This window comes from Podarcis erhardii (genome assembly GCF_964252035.2).
Source record: "Podarcis erhardii genome assembly, chromosome: 2".
NCBI classification, from domain to species: Eukaryota; Metazoa; Chordata; class Lepidosauria; order Squamata; family Lacertidae; genus Podarcis; species Podarcis erhardii.
In genome coordinates, this window is record NC_138498.1 from 114,684,522 (window position 1) to 114,703,217 (window position 18,696).

The following is an 18,696-nucleotide window of genomic DNA, read 5'->3' on the forward strand; positions in this document are numbered from 1 at the left end:
ATATATCTAAGATCTTAAAATTATTATAACACTGGTAAAACTGAATGATTGTGCTGTGAAATGATACATGTCTAAAACGTGTGTTCCGCAACATGAAAAGTTTGGAAAGGTCTGAACTATACTGTAGCCATGCAAAAAGAAAAGACAAGAAAAAATACAGAGGTTTCTATGTACTCCTCTCAATCCTCCATCTTGGTAAGCAAGAGATATTATCATCATAGTCCAAGGACACAGTTATGGTAAAAAGGTAAAAAAGGTAAAGGACCCCTGGACGGTTAAGTCCAGTCAAAGGCGACTATGGGGTTGCGGTGCTCATCTCCCTTTCAGGCCCAGGGAGCTGGTTTGTCCACAGGCAGCTTTCCAGGTCATGTGGCCAGCATGACTAACTGCTTCTGGCACAACAGGACACCGTGACGGAAACCAGAGCGCACGGAAATGATGTTTACCTTCCCACCACAGCAGTACCTATTTATCTACTTGCGCTGGCATGCTTTCAAACTGCTAGGTTGGCAGGAGCTGGGACAGAGTAACAACCACCGCAGGGATTCAAAGTGCTGACCTTCTGATCGGCAAGCCCAAGAGGCTCAGTGGTTTAGACCACAGCACCACCCGCATGGCAGTAAGGGGTCAGATAGGCCTGGGGGGGGCACATTTGGGCCCCAGCAGTGACTTGGCCTGCGAGCTCTGTTATTGTTGTTGTTACTATTTATTTTTCAATTTATATACCATCCCTTATCAGAAGATCCCCCCAGGGCAGTGTACGGCATTTAAAACACATTACAGAACATCAATGAGAAAACGTAATTAAATCCATAATTCCAGTTACAGATAGGTAGCCGTGTTGGTCTGCCATAGTCAAAACAAAACAAATTCCTTCCAGTAGCACCTTAAAGACCAACTAAGTCAGTTCTTGGTATGAGCTTTCGTGTGCATGCACACTTCTTCAGATACACTGAAACAGAAGTTTCCCGACCCTTCTATATAGTGAGAAGGTGGGGAGGGGTATTACTCAGAAGGGTGGTGGGAATGGGTGATTGGCAGATAGCTGTGATGAGCCTGTTGACGACTCTTGACAAAGCCATTTTTCACCTTTTCACCCCTTGCTTTTTCCTGTAAGACCTATTGCAGTCGTTAAGAGTCGTCAACAGGCTCATCACAGCTATCTGCCAATCACCCATTCCCACCACCCTTCTGAGTAATACCCCTCCCCACCTTCTCACTATATAGAAGGGTCTGGTAACTTCTGTTTCAGTGTATCTGAAGAAGTGTGCATGCACACGAAAGCTCATACCAAGAACTGACTTAGTTGGTCTTTAAGGTGCTACTGGAAGGAATTTGTTTTGTTTAAATCCATAATGATAGACAGCCTAATAGTAAAATAATCATCATAATAACAGTCCACGATTGGCCCACGGTTTGAACAGAAAACATCAGACAGTGGTCCCTCTTACAGATTGAATGTTTCCTTGGATATGATTCTTATTGTGTCACACTGGGCTTGCTGCCATGTGAATGCATGAAGGGCTGGCATCTGGAGACTGCAATATTGTTATGAACACTTAACATGGAGTTTTCTTCTGAACAGGCGTGCATAGCGTTGCCCTGTAATTGTTCTAACCACATTGTCTCTTATAAAGGTGTATGGCCAAGATTTTCTCCAAGACTGCAGGCGAGATGGATTTTTTTTTATCATCTCTCTCTGTTGCTTGTGAACATTTACTAACACCTTTCGCTGCCTCAAGCAGAATTGCAACTCTTAAATTTTTTTAATGGTACTGTGGTACCTCAGGTTACAAACGCTTCAGGTTACATACGCTTCAGGTTACAGACTCCGCTAACCCAGAAATAGTGCTTCAGGTTAAGAACTTTGCTTCAGGATGAGAACAGAAATCGTGCTCCAGCGCACGGCAGCAGTGGGAGGCCCCATTAGCTAAAGTGGTGCTTCAGGTTAAGAACAGTTTCAGGTTAAGTACGGACCTCCGGAACGAATTAAGTACTTAACTCGAGGTACCACTGTACTTTTTTTAAAAGGAACATCTGAAGCAGAGCATCCGTTCATGTACCTTAGCATTGTCCACACGGACTGGCAGCAGCTCTCCAGGGTTTCAGGCAAGGTTCTCTCCAAATCTCGCCAGCTGGAGATACTGGGGATTGAACCTGGAGCTTCTGCATACAAGGTAGTAGCTCTACGACTGAACTACAGCCCTTCCCTTTTTTGACCTTTTATGTGAGCCAGATACAAAGTAATTAGTTATTGCTGTTGTTTAATCGTTAAGTCGTGTCCGACTCTTCCTGACCCCATGGACCAGAGCACGCCAGGCACTCCTGTCTTCCACTGCCTCCCGCAGGTTGGTCAAACTCATGCTGGTAGCTTCAAGAACACTGCCCAACCATCTCGTCCTCTGTTGTCCCCTTCTCCTTGTGCCCTCCATCTTTCCCAACATCAGGGTCTTTTCCAGGGAGTCTTCTCTTCTCATGAGGTGGCCAAAGTACTGGAGCCTCAGCTTCAGGATCTGTCCTTCCAGTGAGCACTCAGGGCTGATTTCCTTCAGAATGGAGAGGTTTGATCTTCTTGCAGTCCATGGGACTCTCAAGAGTCTCCTCCAGCACCATAATTCAAAAGCATCAATTCTTCGGCGATCAGCCTTCTTTATGGTCCAGCTCTCACTTCCATACATCACTACTGGGAAAACCATAGCTTTAACTATACGGACCTTTGTCGGCAAGGCGATGTCTCTGCTTTTTAAGATGCTGTCTAGGTTTGTCATCACCTTTCTCCCAAGGAGCAGGCAGAGATGAGTTTTTTCCTACTTGCCTTTGCAGGGCAACAGCTTGAGGCATGGCCACAAGGACCCGTTGGAAAGCTCAGATATATACAGACAGTGGTACCTTGGTTCTCAAACTTAATCCATTCTGGGAGTCCGTTCAAATCCTGAAATGGTTCAAAAACCAAGATACGGCTTCTGATTGGCAGCAATAGCTTCCTGCAGCCGATCGGAAGCCGTGGAAGCCATGTCAGACGTTCAGCTTCTGAAAAACATTCGCAAACCAAAACACTCACTTCCGGGTTTGTGGCATTCGGGAGCCGATTTGTTCAGGAGCCAAGCCGTTTGGCTACCAAGGTACCACTTTATACATACACATACACAACCTTAGCTGCTGTTCCCCGTCCCCCAATTCCACCGCCACATTTTGCCTCGGAAAAAGTAAGGATGGTTGAAAGTTTAGTCATGTACATCCTCTGGAAAATTGAGGCAGTATATCCTTACACTGCCAGACACAGAAACAAAATAAAAAATAAAAAATGTTCCTCTGACTCAGCTTCTCCAAAATCAGTTTAAGGGCAAGATCTGAGCTTTTCAGTGGGTCCTTGTGGCTATGCCTTCATATAGCAGCTTGATCTGGAGGAGAGATCAGTTTTTATTTAGTTAATTTATATACTGCCCTATACCCAGAGGTCAGGGCGGTTCACAAATGGTGAGGGTGGGGCCTGGACTGACTCCAGCTGCAAAAGCTGAGGCTGCTGAACAGATTCTTGGGCTGGGGTATTGTTTAAGGGTTTTTTTTGTTGGGGTTTTTTGTTGCTGTTTTGGATATTAATTTTCTGTATCTTTATTTTAGGTCTTACAGTTTATGTGGGAATTGCACAACTCGGTTGCATTTCTTTTGATGTTTTATTTATTGTTTATCACTTCTTTTGCCATGTTGTAATCATATTTGACTTTTTTCCATGTTGTAAGCCGTCTTGAGCATGGTTTTAACTACGGAAAGGCAGCGTACGATTAAAATTATGCGAACCTGAATATTCTGCACCCAGATAAACACAAGCCTGGAAACGTAATTCAGCGACGCGCTGTGTTCAGAATGTATCCCAGGAAAAGGTTGCAAAGCCAATTTCGCATCCTCTTGCGGCTACAATGTTGAAGCCCCGCCTGCAACATTCTTCCGTCGCTCGGATGGAAGAGATTTGCAACACGCCCCGTTCCTTCGTGGACAGAAACATATTTTCCCCTTGTAGCAAAAAACGCCAGTTGTTTTTATGGCTCGAGATCAAATGCACAGCAAATCCCAGGACCTTAGAAGATGCATTTGGTGTGGGGAGGGGGGGCACGCGGAGAAAGCCCCACCCCCATTTCCCAACCATCCTCTTCCTCCCTCCTTTTCAGGAAATGACAAATATGTGCACCCGGGTCAACCAGCCCTCCTGCCTCGCCCCCACCTAAACCCTCCCTCCGCCCCCTAAGGCAGCCCTGCGAACCCCATAGCTGTTCAGGAGGGCGCATGGGACTCCCGCGATGGGCAGGTGGAGGCTGATGTGTCGGGCTTGGGGGCGCACGAAGCCCCCGGGACTGAGATCCGCGGTGAGTGGAAAGCCTCGCTTTTTTTTTTTTTTTTTAAAAGAGAGAGATGCGTGCCATCCCGACGAGCGTGGGCGGAGCCCGTTGTTTTGCAAACACGCTGCCCGCGTGCGGACGTGCAGGGAGCCGCGTCTGCAAGATGGGGAAGGGGCGGTGCGCGGGGATCGTCTTTGCGCGCAGACTTGGGTGGGAAATCCCGGGGAGCTTGAGGGGACGGGACGGGACGATTCTCTCCTCACGAGGAAGCCTATGCATGGAGTCGGATCGAGTTGGGAAATGGAGAAGCCCGCATCAAGTCCCACCCCCCCCCAAAAAACCTCCCCACATTTGATAGTGGGCGGTAGAGGGAAGCGCCGTTTGTTTTGCAAAGCGTGCGCGCCCTCGGGGCTTCCATATGGCGAGCGTCTGCCTGCAAGGGGAGGAAGGTGGACGGCTCTTGCACAGAGGACGAAGGGGAAAGTTGCCACGAGTTTACCCTAATGATCGCAGCGCCCGTGAGAGTGGAGAGGCCCAGAGAAATTTCTGCAGTGGGTGGAGAGAGGCCCTTAGGATCCAAACGGGTGGGGCCGCGCCAGACAGAGCAAAACCGCAAAACTCTTATTTAAAAAACACCAAAGCAAAGCCATCTGCGATTCTGCCCCTCTGAACATGGTGCCACCTCTTTTTCCAGTTCCTCTCGCTCCGCCATTGGCTTCATATGTTGGAAGGCGGCGCATGCACCTTGCATTTAAAGCACATTCCACCAGCGCCCCCAGGATCCTGGGAAATGCAGTTTACCAGTCGCGGTACTACAATTCCCAGACCCCTTTTCTAAAAATGATGGTTCCTAAGATTTGTGGGGGGGTTTTTTTTGGGGGGGGTGCTTTTAAAATGTGGTTTGTACGCACCCAAAGATTCCTGCTAGGCCTGTCTAGTCCAGGAATGGGGGACCTCAGGCACAGTTGCGAAATGCAGTTCTCCAAGCTTCGTTTTCGGGCCCTCGGGTCTCTTTGCATCTTTGCCTTCTCATTGGCCCTCCTTCCATGTTTTGCTTGTCTGGATGAAGAGTTTTGGGGCATGCAGAAACGTCTGGCTTTTGTGTAACTGGGATGTACCCAGCTACACAACAGTAAATGTAAACAGCCACTATGGTCACACTTTTGCCTCTGAAAAGTGACCCCTGGAATTTGCCCTCTCTGAGTGGCAAAATTTCTCAGCCCCTGATCTAGTCCCAACATCCTGTTGCCGCAGTGGCCGGACAGAGGATGCCACTGCCAGAGAATGACCACAGGAGGACATGAGGACAACAGTGTTTTCCCACCGCCGTTCCCAAGCAGCTGGCAATCAGAGGCAATGAACTCTTAAAGGTAAAGGTAAAGGGACCCCTGACCATTAGGTCCAGTCGTGGACGACTCTGGGGTTGCGGCGCTCATCTCGCTTTATTGGCCGAGGGAGCCGATGTACAGCTTCTGGGTCATGTGACCAGCATGACTAAGCCGCTTCTGGCGAACCAGAGCAGCGCACGGAAACGCCGTTTACCTTCCCACCGGAGCGGTACCTATTTATCTACTTGCACTTTGACGTGCTTTTGAACTGCTAGGTTGGCAGGAGCTGGGACCGAGCAACGGGAGCTCACCCCGTCGCGGGGATTTGAACTGCTGACCTTCTGATCGGCAAGTCCTAGGCTCTGTGGTTTAACCCACAGCGCCACCCGCGTCCCTCAATGAACTCTTATTCCTCACTATAACCAGACTTCTAAGAATGTGTGCCCACATCCCTCCCCTTTTGTTTTATCTACAGTCTACTCATTTAAAACCCCCCTGTAAAGATTCCTGGAAACTAGTTTGTTAAGGGTGCTGGGAATTGTAGCACTGTAAACAGAGGTTTAACAAGCAACCCCTCTTCCCAGGGAACTCTGGGAATTGTAGTTCTCTTGAAGGCATCCTGACACCTTTGAGTACCCTTAACAAAACTACAGTTCCCAGGATTATTTGAGGGGCGGGGGGGGAGCTGATTAAAGCGGTATGATACTGCTCTATAATGCAGAGGGGGCCTTGGTCAAACTCAAAGTAGACCCATTGAAATTAGTGGTCATGACTGACTTAGGACCATTAATTTAAATGGGCTTCCTCTGCATAGAACTCATTGTTGTTTGTGCTGTGCATAGATGCTGAGGGCAGAGCCATGCCTTATTGAGGGTAGGGCAAGAGGCAGGGCTTTGTACATGTTTTGTCCTTTTGGGTCGGCAGCACAATTAAAAGCTATTTGTGGGGATTTGCCCTTGGGGAAATCTCAGCAGCCATTGAAGATATTTGTTGAGTGGAGTGTTAGAAACTCAGATACAGAAGCTAATTGCCAAATGGTACCTTAAACCTGAAGGGACGCGGGTGGCGTTGTGGGTTAAACCACGGAGCCTAGGACTTGCCAATCAGAAGGTCGGCGGTTCGAATCCCCATGACGGGGTGAGCTCCTGTTGCTCTGTCCCAGCTCCTGCCAACCTAGCAGTTCGAAAGCATGTCAAAGTGCAAGTAGATAAATAGGTACCACTCCGGCGAGAAGGTAAACGGCGTTTCTGTGCTCTGCTCTGGTTCGCCAGAAGCAGCTTAGTCATGCTGGCCACATGACCCGGAAGCTGTACGCCGGCTCCCTCAGGCCAATAAAGCGAGATGAGCGCCGCAACCCCAGAGTCGGGCGCGGCTGGACCTAATGGTCAGGGGTCCCTTTATCTTTACCTTTTACCTTAAACCTAGGTTACGGTCACCGCGCTGTAATGTCTAGGTGCCTTTTTTTTTTACAGTGAAATTTTTTATTCATGCTGTTGTTATTATTTTTCGCTTTATTTTTTAAAGAAAAAAATTCAGTGCAGTTTACAATGCATCAAAACATCAAATAAAGCAACCCAGGAAAAAAAAATCAAATTCAAGCATCAACAAAAAAAATTCAGATCCTTTTCTACGTGACATTTTACATTTCCCAGCTTTATATTTACAGTGGTACCTCAGGTTAAGAACTTAATTCGTTCTGGAGGCCCGTTCTTAACCTGAAATGGTTCTTAACCTGAGGTACCACTTTAGCTAATGGCGCCTCCCACTGCTGCCGTGTGATTTCTGTTCTCATCCTGAAGCAAAGTTCTTAACCCGAGGTAATATTTCTGGGTTAGCAGAGTTTGTAACCTGAAGCTTCTGTAACCCGAGGTACCACTGTATAGCTGTCCCATAGCATAAGGACTCTAGGAAGCCAGTGTAGTGTAGTGGTTAGAGTGTCAGACTAGGTAACCTGGGAGGTCAGGGTTCAAATCCCCACTCAGTCCTGAAACTCACCGGGTGACCTTGGAGTCAGTTGCAGCCTCTTAGCCTACCTCACAGGGTCGTCGTAGGGATTATCTGACGAAGGGGTGTGTGAACCATAGACTCCTTGGATAAAAAGGTGGGCTATAAATGCAGTAAATGGATGGATGGCGGCTAACAGATTGAGGCTGGATCCTGACAAGACAGAAGTACTGTTTTTGGGGGACAGGGGGCGGGCAGGTGTGGGGGACTCCTTGGTCCTGAATGGGGTAACTGTGCACCTGAAGGATCAGGTGCGCATCTCGGGAGTCATTTTGGACTCACAGCTGTCCATGGAAGAGCAGGTCAATTCTGGTCCAGGGCAGCTGTTTATCAGCTCCACCTGGTACGCAGGCTGAGACCCTACCTGCCCACGAACTGTCTCACCAGAGTGCTGCATGCTCTGGTTATCTCTCACTTGGACTACTGCAATGCGCTCTATGTGGGGCTACCTTTGAAGGTGACCTGGAAACTACAACTAATCCAGAATGCGGCAGCTAGACTGGTGACTGGGAGCGGCCGCCGAGACCACATAACACCGGTCTTGAAAGACCTACACTGGCTCCCAGTTCGTTTCCGAGCACAATTCAAAGTGTGGGTCTGATCTTTAAACCCCTAAAGGGCCTCAGCCCAGTATACCTGAAGGAGCGTCTCCACCCCCATCGTTGTCCCCGGACAATGAGGTCCAGTGCCAAGGGCCTTCTGGCGGTTCCCTCGTTGTGAAAGGCCAAGTTATAGGGAACCAGGCAGAGGGCCTTCTCGGTAGTGGCACCCGCCCTGTGGAACGCCCTCCCACCAGATGTCAAAGAGAAAAACAACTACCAGACTTTTAGAAGACATCTGAAGGCAGCCGTGTTTAGGGAAGCTTTTAATGTTTGATGCATTACTGTGTTTTAATATTTTGTTGGAAGCTGCCCAGAGTTGCTGGAGAAGCCCAGGCAGATGGGCGGGGTATAAATAATAAAATTATTATTATTATTACACCGAGTGGCAGCAGCTCTCGAGGGTTTCTGGGAAGAAGTCTCTCCCAGCCCTACTGGGAGATGTTGGGGATTGAACCTGAGACATTCTGAGACATATTATTTTTATTATCATTATTAGTAGTAGTAAGGGGCTAGCCAGATGGAGACGTCAGCACCCAGAAATCTCCTTGTGGCACCTGGGGAATTTCTGACCCTGCTTGGGTGGGAGTGACTGTTCTTTTGACTCTGCCCTTTCTTCCCTTCCAGACACTCCACTGCAGGGATGCCTCATCCTTCCCGCTCCCTCGCCAGCCCTTGCCGTCGCTGGCAGAGACCACGGCCCGGTACCTGCGCTCCCTGGAGCCGCTGGTGAGCCCAGAGGAGCTGGAGCAGACGCAGCAGCTGCTGGCCGAGTTCGGGCTGCCAGGCGGAGAGGGCGAGAGGCTCCAAGCCCGACTGCAGCGCCGGGTGGACCGCATGGAGAACTGGGTAAGGAAGGGGGACCCGGGGCTCTGCAGAGAGACCCCACAAAGCAGGAAGAAGCTGCCGGTGGCAGTGGGGCTTCCTAGCAGGGCAAATTCATGGCATACATTGAAAGAGCTATGCTACCATGTTAAGCAGCCATGGCTTCCCCCCCAAGGGATTCTGGGAACTTTAGCTTCATTATACACCAGGCACCCCCAAACTTGGCCCTCCAGATGTTTTGGGACCACAACTCCCACCATCCCTTGCTAACAGGACCAGTGGTCAGGGATGGTGGGAATTGTAGTCTCAAAACATCTGGAGGGCCAAGTTTGGGGGTGCCTGTTATACACCTTTAGGTGCCGGGGAAAACTGTTCCTTTTTAACCGGGCCTTTGGTTTTCGAGAATAATTGCTTCTGTTATAATAGAATAACGCATATAATAGTAATAATGTGCCTCAGAAGTCGAACGGCTTCCGCTGTATGTTTCTCAATTTTCTCAACGGGTTTTCGGATGTTTCGGAAGTCCAGTGTTCTTCCGGAACGGATTATGTTCGAAAACCAAGGTTCCTCTGTATACCTGGTACCTCAGGTTAAGTACTTAATTCGTTCCGGAGGTCCGTTCTTAACCTGAAACTGTTCTTAACCTGAAGCACCACTTTAGCTAATGCGGCCTCCCACTGCTGCCGCACGGCCGGAGCCAGATTTCTGTTCTTATCCTGAAGCAAAGTTCTTAATCTGAAGCACTATTTTTGGGTTAGTGGAGTGTGTAACCTGAAGCGTATGTAACCTGAAGCATATGTAACCCGAGGTACCACTGTATTTTGTAATTTTATGTTGCGAACTGCCTTGATATCTACAGGTATAGGCCGGTACACAAATTTAAACAACAACAACAACACAGTTTCCAGAGTGGTTTCACAGTCACTGGGAACGCAGGGGGTTGTAGCTCTGGGAGGGGAATCGGGGTCTCCTAACAGCTCTCAGGACCCTGAATAACAAATTACAGATCCCATAATTATTTGGGGAAAGGCATGGCTGTTTTAAAGTTGGTGCCGTAGCTGCTCCGTTAGGACAGACAGGGCACGGCCCAGGAGCAGACCTTGATAATCTGCCACCTGTGCAGATTACCTTCCCACCACAGCGGTACCTATTTATCTACTTGCACTGGTGTGGTTTTGAACTGCTAGGTTGGCAGGAACTGGGACAAAGCAGTGGGAGCTCACTACCATTGAGCAGATTCGAACCACCGACCTTCAGATTGGCAAACGCAAGAGGCTTGGTGGTTTTGAAAACTCACCATGAACACCTCCCTCAATGGTGCCCATCTGAGAGGTGCCGGAACTCAGTTCCTGTTACTATTTCATGGAAAAAAGCCTTGGTGTGTGGGGGGGTGACACATCGGGGCAGAGAGAAGTGTTGTATTCCCTTGTCCTAACTGTATCCCATTCATTCCAGATCACAGACTGGTGGGTTCAGTCAGCGTACCTGGAAAGCCGCCTGCCGCTGGCTGTTCACTCCAGCCCCGCTGTCGTGCTGCCCAAGCAGGATTTCAATGACTGGAAAGGACAATTGAGGTAAGGAAAGGGGACAGTGGGTGGGGGATGGAAGGATACTCAAGACGGGTGGGGAATTTTGGCAGTCGGTGGGGAAGCTGCCTTGGTTTTAGGCTGTTCAGGTTATGTTCCCTGCACAACCCACTTCTGAGGTCCAGCTTCGAGGGCCTTCTGGCAATTCCCTCCCTGTGAGAAATGAGGTTGCAGGGAACCAGGCAGAGGGCCTTCTCGGTGGTGGCACCCGCCCTGTGGAACACCCTCCCATCAGATGTCAGGGAAATAAACAACTATCTGACTTTTAGAAGACATCTGAAGGCAGCCCTGTTTAGGGAAGTTTTTAATGTCTGATGTTTTATTGTATTTTTAATACTTTGTTGGAAGCCGCCCAGAGTAATATTAGTAATAGTAGTAGTAGTAGTCCAGAGTAGTAGTAGTAGTAGTAGCAGTAGTAGTAGTAGCCCAGAGTAATAGTAGTAGTAGTAGTAGTAGTAATAATGATAATAATAATAATAATCATAATCATAATCATAATTTATTATTTATACCCCACCCATCAGGCTGGGCTTCCCCTGCCACTCTGGGTGGCTTCCAACAAAATATTAAAATACCGTAATGCATCAAACATTAAAAGCTTCCCTAAACAGAACTGCCTTCAGATGTCTTCTAAAAGTCTGGTAGTTGTTCTCTTTGACATCTGGTGGGAGGGTGTTCCGCAGGGCGGGTGCTACCACTGAGAAGGCTCTCTGCTTGGTTCCCTGTAACCTCACTTCTCGCAGCGAGGGAACCACGAGAAGGCCCTTGGGTGACTGGGGAAACCTAGCCAGATGGGTTCTGTTCATCCAGGGGGAACCTTTGGCCCTCCAGAGTTTTACTCCCAACTCTCATCAGCCCAAGACAGCAGGGCCAGTGGTCAGGTGTTGTGGGAGTTGTAGTTCTTCAACACCCGGATGGCACAGGTTCGCCACCTCATGTTAATCCTGTCGCAACAGCTCTTATTTAAGCTGCCCGTGTGAACACACCCCTGGCTTGAATCCGGGTTGTCACACAACTGCTTCAGGCTGAGTCACGGTGTTTAGAAATGAGCTCACCCGGACACCGAACTAGTTAAGCATGATGTAAAACGAAGTATAATTACAAAGTGGGTGGGCGGCAATTAACCACAGCTATCCCTGCAGTTAATAAACCTGTTGCTGGCAGCAGATCAAAGTGGACCAGGTGACCAAACCTGTATCCTTATGATGGCTTCTTGGGAAGGAACAATTGTATTGGGGGTATAGCTCAGCGGTAGAGCATTTGACTGCAGATCAAGAGGTCCCTGGTTCAAGTCCGGGTGCCCCCTCTTTTTGGAGGAATTCGCATTTTTAATCCTTCCCTAGCTCCAGTGTTTCAGGTTAATAAAATGTATAATTGTTTTTCCTTTGGAAAATATTGCAATAAGGGCCAGGACAGGTCCCATATTCCTTGTTCAAGGCCAGTTCTCCCTTATGTGTGTGGGGGTGTGTGTGTGTGAAGAAAACACCTTTTACATTTTTGGTTCTTCCAATCCCCAATGCCTCCTCTTGTGGGTAAAATCTTGAAATACTTTGGCAGGTAATTTTGTCATTGAACAGAACATCTGAGTGATACCAATACAGTGGTACCTTGTGTTATGGATGGGATCGGTTCCAGAGGCCCATCCGTAATGTGAATTTCCTGCAACTCGAAGCGCTGTACCTGCGCAGGTGCGAAGCGCAATTTAGTGCCTCTGCACATGCGCGAGCGGCGAAACCCAGAAGTAAACCGTTCTGGTACTTCTGGGTTGCCGCGGGATGTAACGCAAAAAGATGCAACATGAAGCGGCGCAACACGAGGTATGACTGTATATTTTGCTCTCGGAACTGGAGCAGCAATTTGGTGTCCCCACATGTCAAGGCACATAGCCCTGAAGGACTGGCCATTATTATTATTATTATTATTATTATTACTACTACTACTACTACTACAGTGGTACCTCAGGTTACAGGCGCTTCAGGTTACAGGCGCTTCAGGTTACAGACTCCGCTAACCCAGAAATAGCACCTCGGGTTAAGAAATTTGCTTCAGGATGAGAACAGAAATCGCGCAGCGGTGGCGCAGTGGCAGCGGGAGGCCCCATTAGCTAAAGTGGTGCTTCAGCTTAAGAACGGACCTCCAGAACAAATTAAGTTCTTAACCCAAGGTACCACTGTAATTATTATTATTATTCTCTGTCCATCTGACTGAGTTTATGTTGGCCTCTGTGGCAGAAAATCCCCATGGCAGTAAAGCTAAAAAAACAGTGTCCCTCTCATGATACGCAAAAGCAGCTGCCTGAAGCATACCTCCTTTCACCTAACAGTAGGGTCGGCCCCATGGAGATACTCTGAGGCCCGGTGTGACTGCGGGGAAAAGCCCCTGTCTTTTTCTGACCTGGCGAGAGTTGAGGGGAAACTGCAGCTCGCCAATGAATTTTGAAAACCCTCAAAAAGAAGCAAAATATTTTGCTACCGTCCTACTTTTTCTGAACCGATTGTGAGGTCTGGGAGATGCTTCATCCTTGCATAGCTCAGTTGGTTTGAGCATGGCGCCGATAACACCAAGGTAGCAGGTTCAATCCTTTGTGGGACAGCTGCATATTCCTGTGTTGCAGGGGGTTGGACTAGATGGCCCTTAGAGTCCCTTTCAGCCCTACATTTCTATGGTTCTTCAGGTTCGGGAGGGAAGCTGGAGGTCTCGACACTTTTGCTCTTTTCTTAACAAAATCAGTAACACTGGTACCAGAGATCCCACTACAGTGGTACCTCGGGTTACAGATGCTTCAGGTTACAGACCCCGCTAACCCAGAAATAGTACCTCAGATTAAGAACTTTCCTTCAGGATGAGAACAGAAATCGTGCTCTGGCAGCACGGCAGCAGCAGAAGGCCCCATTAGCTAAAGTGGTGCTTCAGGTTAAGAACAGTTTCAGGTTAAGAACGGACCTCTGGAACGAATTAAGTACTTAACCTGAGGTACCACTGTACTACCCATAATCTGTGGCTACAGGAAGTGTTGGGTGTGTTCTCCACTTGCAGATGGAAGGCAAACAAACATAGGTGTGTGTGGTCCACGCTTTGTGTCAACGGAGGCTGCGCCCTGGAATATGCTCCCAAACCCTTTGCAATGCAAGGGGTTTGTTGCCTACCAGAAAAGCTGTTCTGGGAAGATTCCCTGCAGATGGAATATTCAAAAGCAATTACTCATAAATATATAGCAGAGAACAATGTGGCAAAACCAGTATCCATAACTAAGCTTCAGGTGAGGCACATCTGTGTGCTGGGGGTATAGCTCAGCGGTAGAGCATTTGACTGCAGATCAAGAGGTCCCTGGTTCAAGTCCGGGTGCCCCCTCTTTTTTATTTTTAGGAGGGATTTTGTCTGATTTCTCACCTTCCCTTTCCTTAAAGGTTCATAGTAAATAAAATTCAGGAGTAACCTCCATACTAGGAACATATGGGAAAGTATCAGGAAAGCGATCTCACATCTTTCAATATTACTTTCTCTATTTCTACCCTGCTTTCTTGGCAAAATGTCCACAAGGCAGCTTTCAACAAAATAAGATCAAAACACAGCGTAAAAGCAAATAAACATTAAAGATCATCAGCAGGTTAAAGCAGAAGCCGGCTACCCAATAAATATGTGCTTGTATACTATCAACAAATCTTTGCAGCCTTCAGTGAAGTTGGGGGAGGCAGATATTTTTTTAAAAAAAATAATTTTTATTAGCCGACCAATCAAATCAAATCAAATCAAATCAAATCAAATCACATAAATTCCGAATTACAAAGCCGAATTTTAAATTTTTGTGGAGGGCCAGGCTGTGGAGGAGGTGGTATTTGTTGGCCGTCTCGTAGAGCTCTTTCAAGTAGTCATCTCGGTCGCTGCGACAGAAATCGTGGACCTCGTAGGCAGTCACCCCGACGGCCGTAGCCCCGCTCAGCGCTCCGAGTGGTCGGAAAAATGCCCCAGCACCTGCGACTGGAACCATCTTACTTTTGTGATTTTGAGATGTCTAAAACTGTCTTTAACACTGTGTCTTAGTGTTGTAACCCACTCCGGGACCTTAGGGTGAAGGGCAGGTAAATAATAATAACAATAACAATAATAATAATAATAATAATAGCAGCAGACTAAGAGGTGCCTGATTCAAGCTCAGGTGCTTCCCAACTTTTTAAAGGCAGGTCTACAACTTTCTTCTTCCATGACCTCAAAAGCTCATGTTGGGTAACACTTCTTTCTAGAAACATGATTGGGCAAATCCTGTATCCATAATTAAGAGTTTTAGAGATAACTCAGTTCCCTGTCTGTTGAAGGAGGTAGCTCAGTGGTAGAGCATTTGACTGCAGATCAAGCTTTTCTTACCCCCCTCTTTGGGGGAAAGCAGGAATAAATCCTATCTGGGTGTTATAACTCCCTACATATAGAGAATAGGGACGTGAGTGGCGCTGTGGTCTAAACCACTGAGCCTCTTGGGCTTGCCAGTCAGAAGGTTGGCGGTTCAAATCCCCGTGATGGAGTGAGCTCCCATTGCTCTGTCCCAGCTCCTGCCAACCTAGCAGTTTGAAAGCATGCCACTGCAAATAGGTACCGCTGCGGTGGGAAGGTAAACAGCATTTTGGTGCGCTATGACACTCGTCACGGTCCTCCATGCGCCAGTAGTGGTTTAGTCATGCTGGTCACATGACCCAGAAAAGTGTTTGTGGACAAATGCCTGAAAAGCGAGATGAGCGCCGCAACCCCATAGTTGCCTTTGACTGGACATAACTGTCCAGGGGTCCTTTACCATTTACCTTTAGCTACTTATAGAGAGAGATTTAGGTTTTTTTAAAACTAAAGTTTTCAGCAGGCATTTAAAAGTTGAAGCTGCATCTTTATTAGCAGTGTCCCACAGTGACCTGGATGCTGTCATGCATGCTTTAGCTGAGATCCTGCATTGCAGGGGTTGGCGCTGTGGTCTAAACCACTGAGCCTCTTGGGCTTGCCGGTCAGAAGGCCGGCAGTTCAAATCCCCACGACGAGGTGAGCTCCCGTTGCTCTGTCCCTGCTCCTGCCAACCTAGCAGTTCGAAAGCACACCAGTGCAAGGAGATAAATAGGTACCGCTCCGGCGGGAAGGTAAATGGCATTTCTGTGCACTCTGGCTTCCATCACAGTGTCCTGTTGTGCCAGAAGCACTTTAGTCATGCTGGCCTCATGACCTGGAGAGCTGTCTGTGGACAAACGTTGGCTCCCTCAACCTGAAAGCGAGAAGAGCGCCACAACCCCAGAGTCACCTTTAACTGGACTTACCTGTCCACAGGTCCTTTGCCTTTTACGTTTTACTAGATGAACCTTGGAGGGCCCTTCCAATTCTACAGTTCTAGTATTCTACGACATTAAAGGCTCAGTTCCCTGTTTTCAGGGGACGCGGGTGGCGCTGTGGGTTAAACCACTGAGCCTAGGACTTGCTGATCAGAAGGTTGGCGGTTCGAATCCCCGCAACGGGGTGAGCTCCCGTTGCTCGGTCCCTGCTCCTGCCAACCTAGCAGTTCGAAAGCACGTCAAAGTGCAAGTAGATGAATAGGAACCGTTCTGTCGGGAAGGTAAACAGCGTTTCTGTGCGCTGCTCTGGTTCGCCAGAAGCGGCTTAGTCATGCTGGCCACATGACCCGGAAGCTGTACGCTGGCTCCCTCGGCCAATAAAGCGAGATGAGCGCCACAACCCCAGAGTCGGCCACAGCTGGACCTAATGGTCAGGGGTCCCTTTACCTTTACCTCTCTGTTGTCAAATGAGATTTGCCATCTCAGGGAACAACCAGTGATGCTCTGGCAGATGATCTCAGGGATTGAGCTGGAATTTAGAGATTAAGGTACCCAGGACGTACAGTCATACTTCGGGTTACAGGCGCTTCAGGTTGTGCTTTTTTGGGTTACGGACTGCCGAAACCCGGAAGTACTGGAACAAGTTACTTCCGGGTTTCGGCGGGTGCACATACGCAGAAGCGCCAAATCACAACCCGCGCATGCACAGACATGCAGCAGCGGATTGTGAATGCTGCGGGTTGCAAACGTGCATCCCACACGGATCATGTTCGCAACCCGAGCTTCCATTGTATGTTTTTCAGGGCTTTGTAAATTAATCCAAGGACCTCGAACCTGGCTCGGTATTAGATGAGCAGCCAGTGCAGATGCTTTAACAACGCTGTCACACGTCGTTGGTCAGATGTTCCTTCAGTAACTCAGCCACCGCATTCTGCACCAGCCAGAGCTTTTGAGCCTGGCCCAAGGGCAGCCCAACATTGAGCACATTACAGTAGTCCAGCCTCAAGGTTCCGAACACATAGACTAGCTGTTTCCTCCAGCTGTTTGGACTGATGAGAGTTGGATGTTCTAAACATCTGGAGGCCACCAGGCTGCTCCAGAAACCCTTTGCAATGCACAGATTGATGTGGAAGCATTGCCTGCTAGGTATAATGTTTGCAGTGGTTAGTCATAAGTACACAGGAGGAGAACTATGTGGCAAAACCAGTATCCATAAGAAGGCTTCCTGGGCAGATGTGTCTATGTGCCGGGGGTATAGCTCAGCGGTAGAGCATTTGACTGCAGATCAAGAGGTCCCTGGTTCAAGTCCGGGTGCCCCCTCTTTTTAGAGGAATTTGTTTCTGGTTTGCCGCCATCCTGCTTTCTCCAATAACTTGTGGTGGGTAACATGGGAGATGCTTTTAATGAAATTTGATGTAGAACAGGAAGATCAGTGATGGTAGAAAGGTGATTTCCCCAACTTTACTCATCTTCCCCTGCCTTGTGCAACAATAGAATCATAGAATCATAGAATTATAGAGTTGGAAGAGACCACAAGGGCCATCGAGTCCAACCCTCTGCCAAGCAGGAAACACCATCAGAGCACTCCTGACATATGGTTGTCAAGGTCTGCTTAAAGACCTCCAAAGAAGGAGACTCCACCACACTCCTTGGCAGCAAATTCCACTGTCGAACAGCTCTCACTGTCAGGAAGTGTAGATAGTTTTCACAAGTGTCCTCTCAGCCTGCAAGCAGATGATGGTTGGGCCAGGTCTCTGCATGAGTTGACTATGTACTCAACAACCTTTTGCAATGCAGAGATTTGCAGGAGGTGGTTGCTCAGCAGGGAAAAAAAAATGATGATGTGGCAAAAGTTGCCTATAGGTGGAGCAATTAAAACCATTAGTCGTAAGTACACAGTAGGAGAACTATGTGGCAAAACTGGTATCCATAAGAACGCTTCCTGGGCAAACATGCCTATGTGCCGGGGGTATAGCTCAGCGGTAGAGCATTTGACTGCAGATCAAGAGGTCCCTGGTTCAAGTCCGGGTGCCCCCTCTTTTTAGTGGCAGGTGGGGCTCTGCTGTTCTCCTGCCTTCCCAACATTGCAGGCTCCCGCTGCTTACCGAAAGGGGAAGGTGCTCAGAGCTCAGCGCATTGCATGGTGGCGGGTGCATCAGATTCCCTCTGTCACCATGCTCTCTGCTCCTTGCTCCTGAGCTGCCATCCTACTGTTCTGTTGTCACACTGCAGTTAGTGTGGCCATCTATCAGTGACCATACAAACTGCAATGTGACAACAGCCTTACATTTTTATTATATGGTTTCCTCACCTTTACTGATCTTCCTCCGCCATGTGCAGATATAGGATGTTTAAGCTGTTTTTCTTGGACATAATCTCACTTTGCAAGGGGATGGTGGGCCCAAAGAAATACCTAGTGCACTGTGTGAGCTGACTGCTCAAGAACCCATAAATTAGCACCAGGTTGTTCTGCAGAAGAAAAAAATGATGCGGCCAGTGTTTCCTTTAGGCAGAGTATTTAAAACCATTAGTCGTAAGTACATGGTAAAAACTATGTGGCAAAACCAGTATCCATAAGAAGGCACCCTAGGCAGACATGTCTATGTGCTGGGGGTATAGCTCAGCGGTAGAGCATTTGACTGCAGATCAAGAGGTCCCTGGTTCAAGTCCGGGTGCCCCCTCTTTTTAGGGTTTGCCACCTCCTCACTTTCTCCAATAGC

The 18,696-nt window shown here is 48.3% G+C and overlaps 1 protein-coding gene across 1 annotated transcript in view; it reads left to right on the forward strand.

The window, feature by feature from the left end:
- Positions 1-4,189: 4,189 nt before the first annotated feature.
- LOC309336729 (carnitine O-acetyltransferase-like) overlaps positions 4,190-18,696 on the forward strand; it is a 39,427-nt gene continuing 24,920 nt past the window's right edge. Inside the window, exons 1-3 of the mRNA XM_081852972.1 lie at positions 4,190-4,361; positions 8,893-9,114; positions 10,546-10,664. Of these exons, the coding sequence (XP_081709098.1) occupies positions 4,296-4,361; positions 8,893-9,114; positions 10,546-10,664 (407 nt within the window). The 5' untranslated portion in view covers positions 4,190-4,295. The remainder of the gene's footprint in view (positions 4,362-8,892; positions 9,115-10,545; positions 10,665-18,696) is intronic.